Source organism: Tachyglossus aculeatus, chromosome 1 (genome assembly GCF_015852505.1).
Source record: "Tachyglossus aculeatus isolate mTacAcu1 chromosome 1, mTacAcu1.pri, whole genome shotgun sequence".
Taxonomy (NCBI): domain Eukaryota; kingdom Metazoa; phylum Chordata; class Mammalia; order Monotremata; family Tachyglossidae; genus Tachyglossus; species Tachyglossus aculeatus.
This window is the reverse complement of record NC_052066.1, coordinates 115,044,401-115,069,183: the sequence shown is the minus strand read 5'-3', so window position 1 is coordinate 115,069,183 and position 24,783 is coordinate 115,044,401. Positions and strand designations below refer to the sequence as shown.

General features: G+C 43.3%; 1 protein-coding gene across 2 annotated transcripts in view; it reads right to left on the bottom strand.

The window, feature by feature from the left end:
* Positions 1–24,783, bottom strand: part of NBAS (NBAS subunit of NRZ tethering complex) — a 352,219-nt gene that overhangs the window by 271,825 nt on the left and 55,611 nt on the right. For both annotated transcript variants that reach the window (XM_038758591.1, XM_038758650.1), the window contains exons 8-11: positions 24,445–24,578; positions 24,218–24,316; positions 8,459–8,597; positions 994–1,062 (exon numbers count right to left, since the gene is read on the bottom strand). In XM_038758591.1, the coding sequence (XP_038614519.1) occupies positions 994–1,062; positions 8,459–8,597; positions 24,218–24,316; positions 24,445–24,578 (441 nt within the window). The remainder of the gene's footprint in view (positions 1–993; positions 1,063–8,458; positions 8,598–24,217; positions 24,317–24,444; positions 24,579–24,783) is intronic.

The window sequence follows — 24,783 nt, the reverse complement described above, 5'->3', positions numbered from 1 at the left end:
GGCACATGGCTAGCTAAACAATGGCATGAATCTTGGTGCATGTATGTAGCATAAAGTCATAAAGCAAAATTACAAAGAATGTGCATTCATACCACTCTGAAGTCTAGCCTTCCTTGGAGCAGATGATCTCAGAGCAATAACAAATGCACAGATTTTTTATCAGCATAAATAGTTATACACATAAACCATTTCAAAACTCTAAACCAGAGTAGAATGTCCTTCATGAAGCATGTAAATAACCAGGAGAGACCACCACAACCATACATTAACTATATGAAGTAAAGTGATTTGCCCAAGGTCACAGAGCGGGCAAGTGGTGGAGCCTGGCTTAGAAGCCAGGTTCTTTGACTCCCTGGGCTGTGTTGTAGCCACCCTGAGAAGCAGTATGGCCTAGAGGATAGACCACGGGACTTGACTTCTCTGTGCCTCAGTTACCTCGTCTGGAAAATGGGGATTACGACTGTGAGCTCCATGTGGGACAGGGACTGTATTCGATCTGATTACCTTTTATCTACCCCAATGTTCAGAACAGTGCCTGGTACGTAGTAGTAAGTGCTTAAAAAATGCAATTAGAAAAAAAATGAAAACCCACCAAGGTTAGTGCAATTTAGACTAGACTGTAACTCTAGACTGTACACTCTTTGTGGGCAGGGAACATATCTACCAACTCTGTTTTATGGTACTCACCCAAGTGCTTAGTACAGAGCTCTGCACACGGTAAGCACTAAATAAACACCACTGATTGTTTCATTTGTGACACACCATACTCAACACACAACCAACACTTGCAAAGGATAGAAAGATTACTGACGCTACTGTATTTCTCAGGAACACAAACTCAGAAATTCTGATATTTTTTTCTCCTGCTGCATGCCACGGATAACTGGGCAATTTGATCATCATCCTTGATGGTCACCTTTGAAGGTGTTTTCTAATTAGATCCATTTCCACAAAGGAGACATACATGTGCTTTCCACACCAATTCTGCATTACCTGTTCTTGTCCCGATCTGCCATAGAGGCTGAAGTTCAAAACTCGCAGTAATCCCAGCCTCCTTGGTACCTGGAAAACAGGATCACATCTTGCTCAGAAAGGATAATATACCACAAAGTATACGGTAAACTGTGACAAATCCCATATAGAATAAAATGATCAAACGGAACTGACGGTATTTAAAATATTTCTCTTAATAATGCTTTTGGAGGAGCACAGTTACATACAAATATAAAGCTATGCTGTCAAAAGAGCCATTTCTAAAAGTTCAAGATGCTTGAATTGAAATAAGAGCAAAACTTTCCTCAGAGTAAACTTCTTCCAAGCCACTGTAATCCTTAACATTACTATTAGGGTATGGTAAAAAGTTGATCATTTGACCCAATAAGGACCAAGAGTAGTTTAGATAACCAAGCCAAACCCAGTTTAATTTCCTTGAATACGATCACATCCAAGTTTACGATGCTTTACTTGGACGTCGGGAAGGAAAAACAAAAATCAGACAACTTTTATTTAACTGGCGTGCCACTTAAAAATCAATATTTCTAGTACAGAAATAGAATTATATACTCACTTTTCATTTAAATATTACTATTTCAAATCATTTCAAAACAGCCAAACCCTTTATGACCATAGATTTCAAAAACAGGGCAGGGAGGGGAGAGAATGACAGTTTTCAGTTCTGTCTCTGTAATACTTTCAGGATTTATTTGGTCAAACTCTGAGTCTACACCTAAGTAATTTCAATTGCAACCACAGGATTATCAAAATATTGATTTTTATAAGTGTCTTGAGATCATTACTAAACATTAAAAATAACTATTGAGGATACTCTTTGTATAGGAAAGAGCCACTTTCAAACTGCTCATTTTATAAGTGAGCGAACTGCAAAATTACACTATAGGAAGTAGAACTAAGGATGTTGAAAGTTATTACAATAAATAAGTACATGTTCGATCCTTTCACAAAAAAGATCCTTAACATATTTACATACATTTTCAAATAATATTTTTAATCTGAAACCATGCTACCATGACACTTAAAAAAAATAAAACACTATCAGGTAATGAGGTAGATTTTATTAAACGGGGAGTGGGGAGGAAGCAACAAATGGCTTATTCAAAATAACACGGCCCAGAAAAGTGTAGCGATTAACTAAAACAGAGAAACATAAAATTATTTCAATACTCTACTTTAAATTTTAGTCACTGGGACATAGAGTTTTATGAAGAGTATTTTTTTAATAATAGTCTCATGAAAATAATGTAATACAATACACGAATACAATATATGAGAAGTCGATTTTGCTCATATTTTTTGACAGATAAATTAACTTCCTAACTCCTAATTGGCTACAGAGGAGAAAAAGAAAGGAAAAACATGCATAGCAGGAATATAAGAAGGGTTGCAAACCTCTTGTAAATTTAAACATAATTACCACACTTCTATACTTCCAAAAGTTAATCACACAGCGCAGCATTCGCTTTCCCACACAGTACTTCCCCCTATAATTTGGGTGACACACCATATTTTCTTTTAAAAAAAATTCAGCCAGGGAGCTGAAAAAATATGCAAAGAAAAAGCCTAGGCTTGGGAGTCATCATCAATCGCATTTATTGAGTGCTTACTGTGTGCAGAGCACTGTACTAAGCGCTTGGGAAGTACAAGTTGGTAACATATAGAGACAGTCCCTACCCAGCAGTGGGCTCACAGTCTAAAAGAGTCAGAGGTCATGGGTTCAAATCCCAGCTCTGCCAACTGTCAGCTGTGTGACTTTGGGCAAGTCACTTAACTTCTCTGGGCCTCAGTCACCTCATCTGTAAAATGGGGTTAAAACTGTGAGCCCCCTGTGGGACAACCTGATTACCTTGTAACCTCCCCAGAGCTTAGAACAGTGCTTTGCACATAGTAAGCGCTTAACAAATACCATCATTATTATAATCGGGGCAGATCATCTCATCTCCCCCTCAGCCTGACAATGACAAATAGGTTGAGTTCTAGAGAGAACGGTGCCACCCCAGAATCTGGCGTGTCCACAGGGGGGTAACGGGCAGTTGCCACAGCTCCTAAGGACCCAGTGATAATAATAATAATAATGATGGCATTTGTTAAGCGCTTACTATGTGCAAAGCACTGTTCTAAGCGCTGGGGGGATACAAGGTGATCAGGTTGTCCCACAATGGGGCTCACAGTCTTCATCCCCATTTTACAGGTGAGGGAACGGAGGCCCAGAGAAGTGAAGTGACTTGCCCAAGGTCACACAGCAGACACGTGGCGGAGCCGGGATTAGAACCCATGACCTCTGACTCCCAAGCTCGGGTTCTTGCCACTGAGCTACGCTGCTTCCCCTATGTCGCTCAGTCCCCTCTACAGATCGATGCTCATGACAGGCAGGGAATGGGATTGCTATTTCAGTTGTATTGTAATCTCTCAAGTACTAAGTACAATCATGTGGTATATATGTATATATGTTTGTACGTATTTATTACTCTATTTATTTATTTATTTTACTTGTACATATCTATTCTATTTATTTTATTTTGTTAGTATGTTTGGTTTTGTTCTCTGTCCCCCCCTTTTAGACTGTGAGCCCGCTGTTGGGTAGGGACTGTCTCCGTATGTTGCCAACTTGTACTTCCCAAGCGCTTAGTACAGTGCTCTGCACACAGTAAGCGCTCAATAAATACAATTGATGATGATGATGATGATATGTTGCCAACTTGTACTTCCCAAGCGCTCAGTACAGTGCTCTGCACACAGTAAGCGCTCAATAAATACGATTGATTGGTAAGCGCTCGACAGAGGCCATTGATTGACTGACGCGGGGTTCACGTAGGTTACTAATAACTGCAGAATGAAATTTTCAGTCTGGTGAACAATTTCTCTAGTTTTCTTAGTTTGAGTATTTTTAAACAGAACTCAGTTTTCCTGCCCAATCCAATTCCAAATCATAGTGGGCAATCACATCATCACTTGGACGTGTGATCATGCTATTTGGCATTTGAGGTGGGCTTTGCTATTCTGGTGATGGTATGTGCCTATTTATCGCGTATCTGGGCTTAACCAACTTGTATTGCCAAAAACTGTTCTGTAACCACCTGGAGATAGGGACCTCATCAAACCGAATGTATGAAAAACCCCTAAGGCCTGACTCTTGTGAATGAAAAGCAGCGTGGCCAGGACTGGGAGTCCAAAGGACCTGGGTTCTAAGCCCAGTTCTGCTTCTGGTCTGCTGTGTGACCTTGGGCAAGTCACTTAGCTTCTTTGTGCCTCGGTGACCTCATCTGTAAAGTGGGGATTAAGACTGTGAGCCAAGAATAGTGTCCAACCTGATTACCTTGTATCTGCCCCAGCGATCAGTACAGTAAACGCTTAACAAATGACATTTTAAAAAGAAATGGATTTTATCTTCATGAAGTACCAGAAGCTATTCAGGGAACTAATGTCTGCTCATTCACAGACCCACTCCAAAAACTACCTAGAGTACCAGAGAGAAGATAAAGATGGAAGGCTCTGAGTAAGAGCTTTTCCTCTCCAATGTAGCTGCAGCTTTCTAAATTTCTTATGCAACTCTTTTGGTCGCATAAGTCATTAGTATTTTAAATTGTGAGCCCACTGTTGGGTAGGGACTGTCTCTATATGTTGCCAACTTGTACTTCCCAAGCGCTTAGTACAGTGCTCTGCACAGAGTAAGCGCTCAATAAATATGATTAATTGATTGATTGATTGACTCAGGATCTAAAGCAATCAAGAAAGAGCCAGGTTTTGAATCAGAATCCTGATTCCTCCAATAGTTACCTTCTCTGTGCCTCAGCAAAAGAGAGAATTGATAATGGCACCTCTGATACAACATCTAGTAAGACAAGAGCTAGAAGAATGAAGATCTTTTCTAAAGAGAGATAGCAGGAACAGGTCCTGGACTTTGTGTTTTTCTTTTCCTGACTACAAAAGACACAATTTATTTTTAAATGTATTTTTGTAAATGTCGAAAGTCTATTCTGCTAATCATAAATGTTTTTGGCATAGTACCATGCATACATAAGTGTGTAAATATTCTTTACTGATAATGATGTCAGCTAGAATAATGACAATGGACAGCAGATGCCAAATGACAAAATTGGGGAAAATCAGTTGGCTTTATCTTGGTCTGCCAATACCCAAATTTGTGTATACAATTGAAGGATCATTTGAAATTCAGAGCAGCAAATTCACATGACTATGTTGTATGTTGTTTAAGGCAAAAAATATATTTTTAATAAACCACACAATTATGGAACAAATATATCAGCTTGTGAGTGCTGTGAAGTACAGGAAATGGGTCAGGACTCAAGATCCCCGCTCTCTCGACCCCATCCATCTTTCTGAGCGCCTCACACCCCACCTCACCTCCCTTTCCTCTCTACCCAATCTTGAAAGATTACTGCTCTCAACTCTACCCTCTCTACTCAGCTCGACTCGCTCACTCCCCTTTCCTTTCGTTGCTCTCGTACCACTAACCCACAGCCTTGGATCACCGCCACTGTCCGCCTCCTTCGCTCTTATGCTCAAGCTGCTGAACACTGCTGGCAAAAGTCTAAACACCATGCCAACCTCATTCACTTCAAGTTTATCCTTTCCTGTCTAAACTCTGCCCTCTCCTCTGCCAGACAAAACTACTTCTCCTCCCTTATTGACACCCATGCCCATCATCTCCGTCAGCTCTTCCATACATTTCACTCCCTTCTCAGGCCCCCTGTTCCTCCCCCTCCTCCTTCCCTCACCCCCAACAATCTGGCCTCCTACTTCATTAGTAAAATTAACTCCATCAGGTCTGACCTTCCCAAAGTCACTCCTCCCCCTTCTCCAAACCCCCTGCTCTCAACCCTCTCTGCTACTCTCCCATCCTTCCCAGCAGTATCCTCAGAGGAGCTCTCCTCCCTCCTCTCAAGTGCTACTCCGGCCACCTGTGCTTCTGACCCCATTCCCTCTCATCTTATGAAATCTCTCGCCCCTTCCCTCCTCCCCTCCTTAACTTCCATCTTCAATCGCTCACTCTCCACTTGTTCCTTCCCCTCTGCCTTCAAACATGTCCACGTCTCCCCCATCCTAAAAAAAACCCTCTCTTGACCACCTCCCCTTATAGTAATCGCCCTATCTCTCTCCTACCATTCGTTTCCAAACCCCTTGAACAAGTTGTCTACACCCGCTGCCTCAAATTCCTCAATGCCAACTCTCTCCTCGACCCCCTCCAATATGGCTTCCGTCCCCTACATTCCATGGAAACTGCCCTCTTAAAGGTCACCAATGACCTCCTGCTTGCCAAATCCAACGGCTCCTACTCTATCCTAATCCTCTTTGACCTCTCAGCTGCCTTCGACACTGTGGACCACCCCCTTCTCCTCAACACGCTATCTGACCTTGGCTTCACAGAGTCCGTCCTCTCCTGGTTCTCCTCTTATCTCTCCAGCCGTTCATTCTCAGTCTCTTTTGCGGGCTCCTCCTCCCCCTCCCATCCCCTTACTGTAGGGGATCCTCAAAGGTCCGTTCTTGGTCCCCTTCTGTTCTCGATCTACACTCACTCCCTTGGTGACCTCATTCACTCCCACGGCTTCAACTATCATCTCTACGCTGATGACACCCAAATCCGCATCTCTGCCCCTGCTCTCTCCCCCTCCCTTCAGGCTCGCATCTCCTCCTGCCTTCAGGACATCTCCATCTGGATGTCTGCCCGCCATCTAAAACTCAACATGTCCAAGACTGAACTCCTTGTCTTCCCTCCCAAACCCTGCCCTCTCCCTGACTTTCCCATCACTGTTGACAGCACTACCATCCTTCCCATCTCACAAGCCCGCAACCTTGGTGTCATCCTCGACTCCACTCTCTCATTCACCCCTCACATCCAAGCATCACCAAAATCTGCCGGTCTCAGCTCCGCAACATCGCCAAGATCCGCCCTTTCCTCTCCATCCAAACCGCTACCCTGCTCGTTCAATCTCTCATCCTATCCCGACTGGATTACTGCATCAACCTCTGATCTCCCATCCTCCTGTCTCTCCCAACTCCAATCTATACTTCATGCTGCTGCCCAGATCATCTTTGTGCAGAAACGCTCTGGGCATGTTACTCCCCTCCTCAAAAATCTCCAGGGGCTACCAATCAATCTGCGCATCAGGCAGAAACTTCTCACCCTGGGCTTCAAGGCTGTCCATCCCCTCGCCCCCTCCTACCTCACCTCCCTTCTGTCCTTCTCCAGCCCAGCCCGCACCCTCCGCTCCTCTGCCGCTAACCTCCTCACTGTGCCTCGTTCTCGCCTGTCCCGCCGTCGACCCCCGGCCCACGTCATCCCCCTGGCCTGGAATGCCCTCCCTCTGCCCCTCCGCCAAGCTAGCTCTCTTCCTCCCTTCAAGGCCCTACTGAGAGCTCACCTCCTCCAGGAGAACTGCCAAGACTGAGACCCCTCTTTCCTCTCCCCCTCCCCATCCCCCCTGCCCTACCTCCTTCCCCTCCCCACAGCACCTGTATATATATTTGTACAGATTTATTACTCTATTTATTTTACTTGTACATATTTACTATTCTATTTATTTTGTTAATGATGTGCATCTAGCTTTACTTCTATTTATTCTGATGACTTGACAGCTGTCCACATGTTTTGTTTTGTTGTCTGTCTCTCCCTTCTAAACTGGGAGCCCGTCGTTGGGTAGGGACCGTCTCTCTATGTTCTCAACTTGTACTTCCCAAGCGCTTAGTACAGTGCTCTGCTCACAATAAGCGCTCAATAAATATGACTGAATAAATGAATGAATGAATCCTATTTATTAAGCGCTTACTGTGTGCAGAGCTCTGTACTAAGCGCTTGGGAGAGCACAGTACAACAATATAAGAGTTGGAAGACACATTTCCAGTATTTGTCCCTGCACTTAGCACAGTGCTTTCGCAAACAGAAGCGGCTTTCATTCATTCATTCATTCCTATTTATTGAGCGCTTACTGTGTGTAGAGCGCTGAACTAAGCACTTGGGAGAGTACAGTATACCAATAAAGACACATTCCCTGACCACAATGAGCTTATAGTCTAGAGGGGGAGACAGGCATTAATGTGTATAAATGAATTACAGATATGTATATAAGTACTGTGTAACGGGCAAGGAACATTTCTACCAACTCTGTTGCCCTCTACTCTCCAAAGTGCTTCGTGCAGTGCTCTGCAAACAGTCAGTACTCAATAAATATCATTGATTGATACCGCAATTACTATACACTGTTATAAAATCATTTGAAATCATTTCAGGCAAGAGTTTTATCAAAGGGACAGTCAATGAAGGGAATGTGAGTTGAGGTTTCTACTCGATATATTACCACTGAAATCTCATTAGCTTTACCGCGTTAGCTTTAAAAGGAACATTTTCCATTTTCACTGCATTCCGCAAGGAGCTGATTTGGACAAAACCCACAAGCAAATGTAAAACACGACAAATTCCACTTACTGCGGTGACATTCTCTTCGCTACCAGTGACCTGTTTATAATAAGGTGATCCCGAAAGAACTCTCCAGGCCGACAACCCGCAACACGCGGCTCTCGATCTTCCGCCCTCGTTATTTTCACAGCCACCTACCAGCAAAAGCCTATAAAAAGAAAAATAAACCCGAAAGTTGATAAACCACATAACCCTTAAGCTAAAGAGAAGCTCCAACTGCATCTAAAACTGATGACTCGGGACAGATTGCCCTGAATTTTTTATGTCCAATTATAAAAATAAAGCACAATTACATTTTCGATGCGTTCCCGAAGATCGAGCATTTTGAACCTCGGCGAGCAGAAACGCTGTCCCCAAAGAGAGAATGCTGCAATTATCGCAGACACCACGACCCTGGCGAATGATATGCTGGGGCCTTCACGCTGCAGGCTGGAGGAGGATCAGAAGCAGCAGGAGGGAACATGTGGTGACTCTGTAAAGCTTGGCTTCCTTTCTCCGCGCCATGGACCCTTCTAAGTTACCTTGGGGGGAAAAAAAGGACCGCCAGCGCAGAGCTGTCAGGCCACAAACCCACCTGCGCACTACTCGCTTTTGGGGATTTAGACCGTGAGCCCACTGTTGGGTAGGGACCGTCTCTATATGGTGCCAACTTGTACTTCCCAAGCGCTCAGTACAGAGCTCTGCACACAGCAAGCGCTCAATAAATACGATTGATTGATGGATTGATCTTGACACCTCTGGTGAGTCAACCCAAACGACATGGAGGGGACTGAATGGCTCCCAGAGGACCCTGGCAGGGAAACAGATTCTCTGAAAAGAAAGAGTGACCGAGTATGTGTCACTGGTCACTATTTCTACATTATTTTTTCACAGGACGGGCTTTTCTGAAAGCCAAATAGCAAAAACAGCCCCTGCCTGGGTTGCTGACGACTGCGATCTTCCAAACCGTGCTATAAAGGACAGAGTTTTTTTTATTTAGGCAAACAGACTTTTAGAGAAGCAGCGTGGCTCAGTGGAAAGAGCCCGGGCTTTGGAGTCAGAGGTCGTGGGTTCAAATCCCGGCTCCGCCAACTGTCAGCTGTGGGACTTCAATTCTCTGGGCCTCAGTTCCCTCATCTGGAAAATGGGGATGAAGACTGTGAGCCCCGCCGTGGGACAACCTGATCACCTTGTAACCTCCCCGGTGCTTAGAAGAGTGCTTTGCACATAGTAAGCGCTTAATAAATGCCATCCAAAAAAAAAGCATATTATGAATATCAATTTCATGAAGAAAGCATAAACTTTGACAAGGATCTTAAAATAAGGCAGCAGAATTGTCAATATATCTTAGGCATGACAAAGAAGTCACTAAAATTATAAAACCTTCTTCTTTTCATAAATATCTTTTTCAAGTGGCATTACTCCAAACCTACAGGCATCGGTACCAGAACAATATAATATGCCATAACCTCAAACCCTGTCACTGTTTTCCCAAAAATAAACACCTCCTCACTCTGCCACATAAATCTATCAAGGAATGATCCCGTTTTTTTCTTAAAGTCTCCAAGGTTTTCAACATCCTCAGGAGCAATGCATTTAAACTACAAATACCCAAATCTCCCACATCTAAAGTTCAAATCCCTGTTCACATGCTGTCAATCCTCACCTGCACATCTAACGCCTACTTCCACACATCAGCTTCCCTCACTTTTCTTGGGAAATGCAGAATTTACCATGCCACCAGCAATCGTTGTTGGATAATAATAACAATAATAATAATAATAATAATAATGATGATGGCATTTGTTAAGCGCTTACTATGTGCAAAACACTGTTCTAAGCGCTGGGGGGGATACAAGGTGATCAGGTTGTCCCACATGGGGCTCACAGTCTTCATCCCCATTTTACAGATGAGGGAACTGAGGCTCAGAGAAGTGAAGTGACTTGCCCAAGGTCACACAGCAGGCATGTGGCAGAGTCGGGACTCGAACCCATGACCTCTGACTCCAAGCCCGGGCTCTTTCCACTGAGCCACGCTGCTTCTCTAACGCTGGATGGTTATTAGCTTAGTACGGTTCTTTGCACACAGTAAGCGCTCAATAAATATGACAGTGAATGGATGGTTTCTGCGAAGAAGCGGCTAAATACACAGCATAAACAAAGCTGGAATTTATCTCCATTAATACCTTCCATGGCACTGATTTGCAACTGAACGCTTTCATAATCTGGATTATTCTCCGGCCAAGCAGTTATAGGTAATTCAAACAACTGGAGAGGGAATAAACTCTTACATTTCTTAGATACAATAGTTTGGGAGGAAAGGACAGGAATAAAAATCTGGTTACTCATAAATCAATTAATCAATGGTATTTATTCATTCGTCCATTCAATTGTATTTATTGAGCAATTACTGTGTGCAGAGCACTGCACCAGGTGCTTGGAAAGTACAGTACAGCAATAAAGAGAAGCAATTAAGAGAAGCAGCGTGGCTCAGTGGAAAGAGCCCGGGCTTTGGAGTCAGAGGTCATGGGTTCAAATCCCGGCTCTGCCAATTGTCAGCTGTGTGCCTTTGGGCAAGTCACTTCACTTCTCTGTGCCTCAGGTCCCTCATCTGGAAAATGGGGATGAAGAGTGTGAGCCCCCCGTAACCTGATCACCTTGTAACCTCCCCAGCGCTTAGAACAGTGCTGTCTCTATATGTTGCCAACTTGTACTTCCCAAGCGCTTAGTACAATGCTCTGCACACAGTAAGCGCTCAATAAATACGATTGATTGATTGATTGATTGATTGCTTTGCACATAGTAAGCGCTTAATAAATGCCATTATTATTATTATTAAAGAGAGCCAATTCCTGCCCACAAAGGGCTTGCAGTCTGGGGGTGGGGGGGAGACAGACATCAAAACAAGTAAACCGGCATCAATAAAAATAAACAGAATTATAGATATATACATACGTGCTGTGGGGTGGGGGGAGTGGGAGGAAGAGCAAAGGGAGCTAGTCGAGATGACGCGGATGGGAGGGGGAGCTGAGGAAAAGGGGGGGCTCAGTCTGGGAAGGCCTCTTGGAGGAGGTGAGCCCTCAGTAGGGCCTTGAAGGGGGAAAAGTGTGATTGGCGGATTTGAGGAGGGAGGGCATTCCATTCATTCATTCAATCGTATTTATTGAGCGCTTACTGTGTGCAGAGCACTGCAGTAGGACGTGGGCCAGGGGTCGACAGCGGGACAGGCGAGAATGAGGCCCAGTGAGGAGGTTAGCACCACAGGAGGGAAGTGTGCGAGCCGGGATGTAGAAGGAGAGAAGGGAGGTGAGGTAGGAGGGGGCGAGGGGATGGAGAGGGCTTTATTGAGCGCTTGCTATGCACAAAGCACTGCAGAGTGCTTGACAGAGTACAATGAAACAGAATTAGCACGCACACTCCCTCTTCATAATGAGCTTACAGTCGTAAACCCCCCGGCCCACGTCCTCCCCCTGGCCCGGAATGCCCTCCCTCTGCCCATCCACCAAGCTCACTCTCTTCCTCCCTTCAAGGCCCTACTGAGAGCTCACCTCCTCCAGGAGGCCTGCCCAGACTCAGCCCCCTCTTTCCTCTCCCCCTCCCCATCCCCCCAGCCCTACCTCCTTCCCCTCCCCGCAGCACCTGTATCTATGTTTGTACAGATTTATTACTCTATTTATTTTACTTGTACATATTTACTATTTATTTTGTCAATGATGTGCATCTAGCTTTACTTCTATTTATTCTGATGACTTGACACCTGACCACATGTTTTGTTTTGTCGTCTGTCTCCCCCTTCTAGACTGTGAGCCCGTTGTTGGGTAGGGACTGTCTCTATATGTTGCCAACTTGTGCTTCCCAAGCGCTTAGTACAGTGCTCTGCACACAGTAAGCGCTCAATACGACTGAATGAACCAGAAATAATACAGAATATACCTCTTCTAGGAGACTGTCAATGCAGTTTCTTAAGTGAATGTTTCATACAGAAACAGGTGAGTCAGAGTTCACTACTTAATAAATGCATTACATACAACAAAGGCACTTTCTCTTGGCTTACTAATAATGTGCCTCCAAACCCCCAAGTGTCAAAAGTGTCTATGCCTGTAATTATTTTTTCTTCCAAGTATAAATTCTGAACATTTTATCAACATCCCACATTTGTCAACAAGCAGCTGGAATGGGGATTGCTTGCTCCTCGCCTCGGTAAATGCCGTAGCTAAATCTGGTTAAGACCCAAGAGTAAGCCCAGGCCATACATTACCCTAATACTGTTAGTCATAATAATAATAATAATAATAATAATAATAATAATAATGGCATTTATTAAGTGCTTACTATGTGCAAAACACGGTTCTAAGCGCTGTCATCAGAATGAGAAGAAAGCTAGACCTCGAAATTCTATCAAAAGCACTTTGAGCTGTGTAATTGCAAGGGTAACCCTAGAGTGAGAGAAGCAGCGTGGCTCAGTGGAAAAGAGCATGGGCTTTGGAGTCAGAGATCATGGGTTCGAATCCCGACTCCACCACATGTCTGCTGTGACCTTGGGCAAGTCACTTAACTTCTCTGAGCCTCAGTTACCTCATCTGTAAAATGGGGATTAAGACTGTGAGCCCCACGTGGGACAACTTGATCACCTTGTATCCCCCCAGCACTTAGAACGGTGCTCTGCACATAGTAAGCGTTTAATAAAATGCCATCATTATTATTATTATTATTATTAGTGAGAACAAGTGCTCAGCACTTAGAACAGTGCTTTGCACATAGCAAGCGCTTAACAAGTGCCATTATTATTATTATTATTATTATTATCATTATTATTATTATTATTATTATTATTTAGGGATGGACCGTCAACTTGCTTTGGGCAGGGGACCTGTCCACCAACTCTATTGTGCTGCACTCTTCCAAGTGCTTAGCACAGTGCCGTGCACACAGTAAGTGCTCAATAAATACCGTTGCTCGTGATGGAACAACAGAGAGGTGGCAAAAGCCACCAGCTTCAAAGTCCAAGGTGGCGCAGCACGAAAATGGATGCCTGATCTACCCAAATCTTTTATTATGCCCACCTCTCCCGGCCACCGCCGCTGATTTCCACCACCACTTCCCACAACACTAAACAGCAAGCAGTCTTGCCCCTTGCTTGGAGGGGTCATGGTCACCAGAAAAGAGTTTAGAAGAGGATAATAATAATAATAAAGATAGCATTTATTAAGCGCTTACTATGTGAAAGGCACTGTTCTAAGCTCTGGGGAGGTTACAAGGTGATCAGGTTGTCCCACATGGGGATCACGGTCTTAATCCCCATTTTCCAGATGAGGCAATTGAGGCACAGAGAAGTGAAGTGACTTGCCCAAAGTCACCCAGCTGGCAATTGGAGGAGCCAGGTTTTGAACCCATGACCTCTGACTCCAAAGCCCCGGCTCTTTCCACTGAGCCATGCCGCTTCTCTGACAGGATAGATAACAAGATCATGTTGAACAGAGATGTCATCACTGGGCCTGTTCTCTTTCCAAAGGGGCTCAAAAAGAGGGCAGTAGGAATATTAATAATAATGGTATTTGTTAAACGCTCATTCATTCAATCGTATTTATTGAGCACTTACTGTGTGCAGAGCACTGTACTAAGCGCTTGGGAAGTACAAGTTGGCAACATATAGACAGTCCCTACCCAACAGCAGGCTCACTATGTGCCAAGCACTGTTCTAAGCTCTGGGGGAAATACAAGGTTATCGGGTTGCCCCAAGTGTGGCTCAGAGTCTTAATCCCCATTTTCCAGATGAGGTAACTGAGGCACAGAGAAGCGACTTGCCCAAAGTCACACAACTCATTGTTGGGTAGGGACAGTCTCTATATGTGGCCGATCTGTACTTCCCAAGTGCTTAGTACAGTGCTCTGCACACAGTAAGCGCTCAATAAATACACTTAATTGAATGAATGAATGACAAGTGGTGGAGCCAGGATTAGAACCCATGACCTCTGACCTTCCAAGCCCATGTTTTCCCACTAAGTCATGCTGCTTCTCTAATACAGGCAAGAGACTGTAGTGATGAGCCATGACTGAACGGTCAGATAAACGTGAACACAGGGAATGAAGGTAAAAGCAAAGACCACGGAATAAAGTTGGTACGAGTGGGGAAACAGGAGTTAAAAATTTTAGGGATTGGAAAAGACATAAATATGCCCAGACCACCGCTGAACTGGCTGTCAAAGAAAAAAAATTTGTCCTTAAAACATGAGTCTAAGGGGAAAGAAAAAGAAAAAAAGACACGTTTAGGAACATTTTTCCGCTGTTAGGAAAACGTCTGATAATTGTTGCGATAATGTGCCATCTAGTGGCTTACAGTGCATTGGTTTCAATGTCACCAAAAAGGAAAACGTAAATATTTCTTAAAAACCCAACAATATTTGCATACTTTTACGAAGACAAAATATTTCACAGTTGTAAAAACCAGCATTTAAACCCACTTCGATATTCTGAGAAGATGACTGATAACATGCTTATTACATCAAGTAATATGTATATATGTTTGTACATATTTATTACTCTATTTATTTTACTTGTACATATCTATTCTATTTATTTTATTTTGTTAGTATGTTTGGTTTTGTTCTCAGTCTCCCCCTTTTAGACTGTGAGCCCACTGTTGGGTAGGGACTGTCTCTATATGTTGCCAATTTGTACTTCCCAAGCGCTTAGTACAGTGCTCTGCACACAGTAAGCGCTCAATAAATACAATTGAATGAATGAATATGTGATTTTAGTTTTTCATCACTGTAATACCCCAGAATGTACCAAGGGAATTAAGGTTACTGCCTAGGTTCATTCCCAAACGCCAAATGTGCTTTGTTTTTGTTTTGTTTTTTGCCCAAAGGCTTTGAAGATATACGGTCTTTGGACTAGAAACATTAGGGTGCACTTAGAAAGTATGGCCAAAGAGGACACTTTGGAGGAGTGTCTGAGGCTTCATGAACCATTTCTGATATTTCCTAATGCAAGTGCAATTGTGGCCAATTGATACCTTTTAGGAATAACTCCACTCTGTGGAAGAAATTTAAAATGATGGTAAAGTTTAAGTCAGTAGCAAGGGAGCCAATAAAGCCAAGTTTTGGCAGTTCCCTTGAAGTCCCCACAAACCCTCCCCCAGTGGGAACGGAGGCATCTTGGGCGGCGTGAAACACTGTGAAATAGACAAATCAGGTTTCCTGCTGAACTGATCAATGAACAGTGACTCTAGCCACCCTTTAGCCAGACCTATCCAACATTCCCTTCAGGGAAGGCTTCTCTATGATGGTCCTGACTCCTCAAATCCAACTCTTGGCTAATCATATATTTAAACTAACCAGCATCTCTCAATCGCTTGGGAGGCCAGGATGCAACGCTTTCACTTTATTTATCCTTCTCTGTCATTGGTTCTTCTTCCACCTCTCATCCTGTAATTTGGGGTATCCCAAAGTGGATCCCACTCTCTTCTTGCTCTATAGTCAAGGCCCTACTGAGAGCTCACCTCCTCCAGGAGGCCTTCCCAGACTGAGCCCCTTCCTTCCTCTCCCCCCTTGTCCCCCTCTCCATCCCCCCATCTTACCTCCTTCCCTTCCCCACAGCACCCGTATATATGTATATGTTTGTACATATTTATTACTCTGTTTATTTATTTATTCATTTAACTTGTACATATCTATTCTATTTATTTTATTTTGTTAGTATGTTTGGTTTTGTTCTCTGTCTCCCCCTTTTAGACTGTGAGCCCACTGTTGGGTAGGGACTGTCTCTATATGTTGCCAACTTGTACTTCCCAAGCGCTTAGTACAGTGCTCTGCACACAGTAAGCGCTCAATAAATATGATTGATTGATTGATTATAATCACTCTCTCTACAGCTCATCCATTCCTATTGCTTCAGGCACCAACTTTATGCAGATGGTTCCTCAATTCTCCCCCTTCTTGACTGTGAGCTCGTTGTTGGGTAGGGACCGTCTCTATATGTTGCCGACTTGTACTTCCCAAGCGCTTAGTACAGTGCTCTGCACACAGTTAGCACTGAATAAATACAATTGAATGAATGAATGAATGAATTCTATCCCTCCTGCACTGACCTCTTCCCTGCCATTCAATCTCTTCCCTCCTTGGATGGGTCAGGAGTACCTCCAAATCAACATGTCCAAAACTAAACTTCTCATCTGTTCTCCTAATCTCTCCCACCCCCAACAATACCACCCCCATCCTGTCTGTTACTGAAACCCACAAACTTGGTGCCATCCTCGATAACTCATGATGGTCATTCGGCTCCCATTCAATCGACTGCTAAATCCTGCTAACTTCCTTCAAAAATGTTCTCAGATCTGCTTCTCTCACCACCTAAACAGCCATCAGATTGGTTCAAACACCCACCATATCCTTGTTAGACTACTATTATCAGCAACCTCCCTCCAGCTAATCTCATCCCCAAAACAGTCCATATTCCAACTGCTGCTTCGATCAACTCTGACATATTTTACTCTCCCAGTGGCTTAGTACAGTGTTCTGCCCACAGTAAGTGCTCAAAAAATTGGATTGATCTTCCTGAAATGTCACTCAGCACGTCTCTCCACTTCTCAAAGACCCCCAATGGATGCTCGTTCCCTCTACTTCAAACCAAAACTTCTCACCATTATGTTCAAGGTTCTCCTTCAGCCTTCTCCATTTTATACATGAGCTTGCTTCTCCCCTGTGGCCCTCCTCTCAAGTTTTTTTTTTCATTCATTCAATTGTATTTATTGAGCGCTTACTGTGTGCAGAGCACTGTACTAAGCACTTGGGAAGTACAAGTTGGCGACATATAGAGACGGTCCCTACCCAACAGTGGGCTCTTAACTACATCCTGCCTTCACCTTCAACTCTTTGCTGACAAATGTTGGAGAAAATATTGATATGCTTTTTTTCTACTGTACATTCAATTATTTATTGTGAAGTTAATCCTAGGATGTTCATTTAACTCCCTATCCGATCTTTGTTCTTCCGATTGCATCTACTACTCAGTTGGTGTGCAATAAATACCATTATTACTAATACGCTCAGGAGACGACTAGCTTCTCAAATTCTTCGGGCAACTGTTGCCCAAAACAAAGAATTTGATCAAATGTAATGATCTTATTGTAATGCACCCTAAAGTCACCGGATTTATCTTCTATTACATGTGATATGCAACTGATGAATAAATAAGATTCACATCGACAGTTTAAAAAGTCAGTCAGTCAATCGCATTTATTGAGTGCTTACTGTGTGCAGAGCACTGTACTAAGCGCTTGGGAGAGTACAACAATGTAACAGACACATTCCCTGCCCACGTCGATCTTACCGTCTGTACAGATTTATTACTCTATTTATTTTACTTGTACATATTTACTATTCTATTTATTTTGTTAATGATGTGCACATAGCTTTAATTGTATTTGTTCTGATGATTTTGACACCTGTCTACATGTTTTGTTGTGTTGTCTGTCTTCCCCTTCTAGACTGTGAGCCCAATGTCGGGTAGGGGCCATCTCTACATGTTGCCGACCTGTACTTCCCAAGCACTTAGTACAGCGCTCTGCACACAGTAAGCACTCAATAAATATGATTGAACGAATGAATGAATATAAAATCAATAAATTAGATATGTACATAAGCACTGTGAGGTTGGGATGGGGATGAATAAATGGAGCAAGTCAGAACAATGCATAAGGGAGCTGAAGAAAAGGAAAAGAGGACTTAGGGAAGGCCTTTTGGAGGAGATGGGCCTTCAATAAGACTTTGAATGGGGGTTGGGGGGAGAGTAATTGATATGATATGCTAGATATGATGTGGGAACAAGTTCCAAGCCAGAGGCAGGATGTGGATGAGAGGTCAGCAGTGAGATAGATGAAATCTATCTCATCCAATCTCCCTGCTTCAGTCTACACTTCACTCTGCTGCCCAGGTTATCTTTGTCCAGAAACGCTCTGGGCATGTCACTCCCCTCCTCAAAAATCTCCAGTGGTTGCCTGTCAACCTACGCATCAGGCAGAAACTCCTCACCCTGGGCTTCAAGGCTGTCCATCCCCTCGCCCCCTCCTATCTCGCCTCCCTTCTCTCCTTCTACAGCCCACCCTGCTCCCTCCGCTCCTCTGCCTCTAACTTCCTCACCGTACCTCGCTCTCGCCTGTCCCACCGTCGACCCCCGGCCCACGTCCTTCCCCTGGCCTGGAATGCCCTCTCTCCACACATCGGCAGACTGAGCCCCCTTTTTCCTCTCCTCCTCCCCACCCCCCCCGCCCTACCTCCTTCCCCTCCCCACAGCACTTGTATATATTTGTACAGATTTATTACTCTATTTATTTTACTTGTGCATATTTACTATTCTATTTATTTTGTTAGTGCTGTGCATCTAGCTATAATTCTATTCGTTCTGATGACTTGACACCTGTCTACATGTTTTGTTTTGTTGTCCGTCTCCCCCTTCTAGACTGTGTGCCCGGTGTCGGGTAGGGGCCGTCTCTATATGTTGCCGACTTGTACTTCCCAAGCCCTTAGTACGGTGCTCTGCACACAGTAAGCGCTCAATAAATACGACTGAATGAATGAAATCGAGGTGAAATTAGCATTAAAGGAGCAAAGTGTGTGCAGGCTGGGTTGCAGTAGGAGAGTAGTGAGGTGAGGTAGGAGTGGGCAAGGTGATTGTGAAGAGTTGAGCTCTTTTTCCTTCAGAGACTGGGGAGAGATTATGCAGAATCCTACTGGATGGTAACCTCCTTTAGGTCAGGAATCATGTCTATTCACTCCGTTGTATTCTCCCAAGTACTTAGTACGGTGCTCTGAACACACTGCCTTGTCTTAGGCTGTCGAGTCGTCTCCAACCCTTAGCGACGCCAGAACTCCCCACCTCCACCTGCAATTGTTCTGGTAATGTATCCATACGGTGTTCTTGGTAAAAATACAGAAGCGGTGTTTACCATTGCCTCCTTCTGCTCAGTAAACCAGAGTCTCCGCCCTCAACCCTCCCCGGTGCTGCTGCTGCCCAGCACGGGTGAGTTTTGGCTTGTAGCCGATTGCCTTCCACTCACTAGCCACTGCCCAAGCTAGAAATGGAATCAATCAATCAATCAATCAATCAATCGTATTTATTGAGCGCTTACTGTGTGCAGAGCACTGTACTAAGCGCTTGGGAAGTACAAGTTGGCAACATCTAGAGACAGTCCCTACCCAACAGTGGGCTCACAGTCTAAAAGGAGGGAGACAGAGAACAAAACCAAACATACTAACAAAATAAAACAAATAGAATAGATACGTACAAGTAAAATAAATAAATAGAGTAATAAATATGTACAAACATATATACATATATACAGGTGCTGTGGGGAAGGGAAGGAGGTAAGATGGGGGGGGATGGAGAGGGGGACGAGGGGTATGGAATGGGTACGCTTCTGCTTGATTCCGCTTCCCATAGCCGAGACTGGTCAGCGCTCAATAAATACGATTGATTGATTGATTGATTGATTGATTGGTAGAGTCCTGGAAACTCTCCAGGTGTGATCCTGAGAGGACCTTAACACAAGAGTCCCTCAATAAATACTAAAGACTTGAGATAAAGAAAGCTATCCCTTTTACTCCATCTTTTCCTTCAATTCATTCAGTCATATTTACTGAGCACTTACTGGTGCACAGCACAGTACAGTGCTAAGCACTTAGTACAGTGCTCTGCACACAGTAAGCGCTCAATAAATACAATTGTACATATTTGTACATATTTATTACTCTATTTATTTATTTATTTTACTTGTACATATCTATTCTATTTATTTTGTTAGTACGTTTGGTTTTGTTCTCTGTCTCCCCCTTTTAGACTGTGAGCCCGCTGTTGGGTAGGGACTGTCTCTATATGTTGCCAACTTGTACTTCCCAAGCGCTTAGTACAGTGCTCTGCACACAGTAAGCGCTCAATAAATACGACTGATTGATTGATTGAATGAACTAAGCCCTTGGGAGAGTACAATATAACAATAAACACATTCCCTGCCCACAACGAGCTTGCGGTCTACAGAGGGTCACCCTTGAATGGAACATGCCACAATCTACAACACTAAAGCAGGAAAGATATACTTAGTTTTATAAAGCAGAGGTTAGGTCCTCAATGACCCTAACTTGAGGAAAACTTGCATTATAGTAAGAGTTCCTTAACCAATGCCACGCTCACCGCACCACCATTTCCTCTGCTATTGTATCACCTCATATCCACATTCAATTCATTCAGTCGTATTTATTGAGCGCTTACTGTGTGCAGAGCACTGTACTAAGCGCTTGCCCTGTACTAAACGCTGAACAGACACTTATAGTTGGAAGAATGTTCCTTAATTCTCAAAGCCCAATCAAACCAAAATGTCAAGAACCTGTATAATGGAGTGTACTTAGAGTAGCAGCGTGGCTCAGTAGGAAAGAGCCCAGGCTTTGGAGTCAGAGGTCATGGGTTCAAATCCCGGCTCCGCCAATTGTCAGCTGTGTGACTTTGGGCAAGTCACTTCACTTCTCTGTGCCTCAGTGACCTCATCTGGAAAATGGGGATTAAATCTGTGAGCCCCAAGAGGGACAACCTGATCACCCTGTAACCTCCCCAGCGCTTAGAACAGTGCTTTGCACATAGTAAGCGCTTAATAAATGCCATCATCATTATTATTATTATTACTTAGGTTTAAGCTTGCGAAATTACAATCTATTTTTTGCCTCGTTTAAGCACCGTATCTGTTTCTCTGAGGAACAGTGGAGCTGTTTTGCCTCTATATGGGTATGTGAAAGAAAAAGAAAAGTAGTTGAAAAGAGGGAAAAAAAATTACTTAAAACAAAGGAAAGCCAAACGATACGGCCTATACGATTGAAAGTATTAAGGATGCATCGAGTGCTCTTAAAAGTCAATAATAGCTCGAATTAAACTGGAAGATATAGTCATTCATTCATTTCACTCAATCGTATTTATTGAGCACTTACTGTGTGCAGAGCACTGTACTAAGCGCTTGGGGAGTACAAGTTGGCAACATATAGAGACGGTCCCTACCCAACAGCGGGCTCACAGTCTGGAAGGTTGACAGACCCATTTAGAAGTAAAAGGAAACTGATCATTATGGAGTTCAGTTCAGTCTATGAATGAGCTGTCAATGTTGAACATTATGCAAAGCAACAGAGAAAGTTCTGCATATCATAGCCAGACACATTCTATTGTTTTCCAGGCTGTAAAATTCAAATTCAAGGATTTATGGCAGGCATTCATGAAAAACACAAGATTTAAAATTTACATTAAACACAATACTCCTGCAAAAAAAAAAAAGGCCTTTTCAATGTCAGCTGAAAACTGAACACAGCAGGATTTTTTCATTCTACAGTAATGTGTTTATTTTATAATCAAGAGAAATGCATTTATGTTTAAGAAAAGGACTGTTGGGCAGAATTTCTGACATATCAGATGATATTATTCAATTTTGTGAAAAGGTAAAACTTCCAAATTCACAAGAGAATTCTCTTCAAGAACAAAACAAACATTTCCTTCCCTGTTGGTTAATATTTTTAATATAATTGTTCGAAAAGTTTTCATTAAGCAAGCTCTAACATCCTTGCTGTTTTCTTGCCAAATCTTTTAAAGTTCTCTACGCTTTAAATGTGCTTAATAATATTAGTCACTGACGATTATTGACATAAAGTAATATTAATCAGTGAGTTCCAGACTGTGAGCCCGCTGTTGGGTAGGGACCGTCTCTATGTGTTGCCAACTTGTACTTCCCAAGCGCTTAGTACAGTGCTCTGCACACAGTAAGCGCTCAATAAATACGATTGAATGAATGAGTTCCACATTTTTAGCAAATAAGTACTTTTTTCTTGAATCAATTAATGGTAATTATTGAGAAGTTGCTGTGTGCAGAACACTGTACTAAGAGCTGGAATTCATAAAGACAAATAGTTTTGGTTTTGGTTTTTATTCATTCAATCGAATTTTTTGAGCACTGTGCTAATCAATTAATCGTATTTATTGAGCGCTTACTGTGTGCAGAGCACTGTACTAAGCCCTTGGGAAGTACAAGTCGGCAACATATAGAGACAGTCCCTACCCAACAGTGGGCTCACAGTCTAAAAGTGCACTTGGAAAGTTCATTCAGCAATAAAGAGGGACGATCCCTGCTCACAGCCGGCTTTTCAGAAATACATTTCACATAATAAAATTTAGAAATCGTGACAAAGCTCAAAAGCATCAGTAGCTTCGGAATATGTCCTTTACAATCCTTGCTCAAAAACCCACTCAAATATGGTGGTGGAATGCCGTCCACTAGCAGACTTGACATGATCGGGAAAGTAACGTGCAAGCCCTGGAAATACTGTTTACCTACCATTGGACTTGCAATCCTTTCAAATTTTCCTGAAGCGACTTCTCCACATGAATATTCCATTTTGCTTCCCGAAGCATGGTGAGATTCTTTGTCCTGAATTTACTAAAGGGCATTTTTTTGGGAAATGGTGTCTTTCTGATATCTCTAAACCTCTTAGTCAAAGCCAGCTTCTCAAGGACACAGGCCTTCCCTCCTACTTCCTAGGTAACTTGCCACAATTCTAACGCACTTCTCTGTTGCCCATGGATGATTAGTAAAATTTGTTGGCGAATTTGAAATACCTTATCAACCTAATACCTCTTGGAATTGGATTCATTCGTCCATGGTTTCTATCTTTTAATTCTTTTTACTTAGAATAGGTTATGTGCTCATGTATAATCTGTGGGTGCTGACAACTCTGGAAATTAAGGTGCTGTTGGTAGACAGCTATATAAAAGGACAGAGGAACATAGAAGAAAAGAGTACATTTGGGTTCATGATCTTGGAATTTATACTATTAATCCTGGTAGTGAGGAGTGCAGTTTAATAGTTTTACTTGTACATATCTATTCTATTTATTTTATTTTGTTAGTATGTTTGGTTTTGTTCTCTGTCTCCCCCTTTTAGACTGTGAGCCCACTGTTGGGTAGGGACTGTCTCTATATGTTGCCAACTTGGACTTCCCAAGCGCTTAGTACAGTGCTCTGCACACAGTAAGCGCTCAATACGATTGATTGATTGATTGATTGACTCCATTCTGTGCAGGCCAAGACTTGGCATGACTGACTCCATTTTGTGCGTACCGACAGTAACTCTCCATTTGGTGCGGGCCAAGTGAACAACTCCTTTATGTATTTTATGCAAGGCTCAACAACAGAACGTCATCAAGGCCAGTAACAAGTAACACCTATCTATGCAAGGTCGGAGGGCCGATAACAAGTAACTCCCATCCGTGCGGCAAGGTTGTAAGGCCTGTATCATGTAACTATTGTCTTACAAGGCCGTAATAACAGAGACCATTGAGAATTCACAACCGTCCTGTCGGTCCTCACTGGTTCCCTGAAGTTCCCCGTCGCTCACTCTCGCGTTGCTGTAACTCAATAAAAAGAAAGTGGGAATGGATCTCGGGGATGCTTGGCACTCGTACCTCTCTCGGGAGGTGAACGGGAGAGCAGTCGGCTTTCCTACCTTTCCTGCTCTCTCTGAACTCACGTCTCCGAGTCATTTTTCCCATCCGCGTCACCACCTTGGGTTCTCGAACCCTGCGGCCGATTTACACCGGTTGACCTATTTTGCACCCTACTTTTCGGTAACGCAAATATTCAGACCATTACGCAATAATGAAGTTAAAACAAAACACCAGGTTAAGAAATGTATCTCCCTCACTGAAGGTCACCTCATCTGGGAATGTACTTAGAAGAGCGTTATACAGATTGGTCTTGTAAACTTACCTATGACCAGAGTGGTACACAGCTGTGCTTATTCCATGAGGATAGTGACCGCTGAAGCTGAAACTGTGGCTCTCTTGGTAACTCTGATTTGTCCCAACACTAGATTTAAAGGGGTGGAGGGGGGAGGGAAGAGACAGATCATTGCATATTAAATTTAATATTTCATATTCATTTTTCAAACGGGCCCTTTATCTCCGAATCCCTGAAACATCCAGGCATATTTTTACCTTACAAGGTAGTTTTTGAGTTCTCCGCGGTAATTGATGACGAGGAGTTCGGCAGACCACTGGGCACTCGCTTTGTACTCCAGAAATATCAACCCGGCGACAGCACAGCTCAAATCACCCGGGAAACTAGAGGCCTAGAGAACATCAAATAAAATATCGGCCCTTCAGTTACTGAAAGAGTCAGACTTTGCCAAGTGGGAGAGCCAGAAAACAAATCTGAGACTGAATCGGTGGATTCCCAAATGATGCATAGTCTGTAATAGCGGGAATGAATGACCTCGGAGGGTAACGATACAACTGCCCTCTTATGATGAAAGAAAGCCGCAGGAATGGAGAACC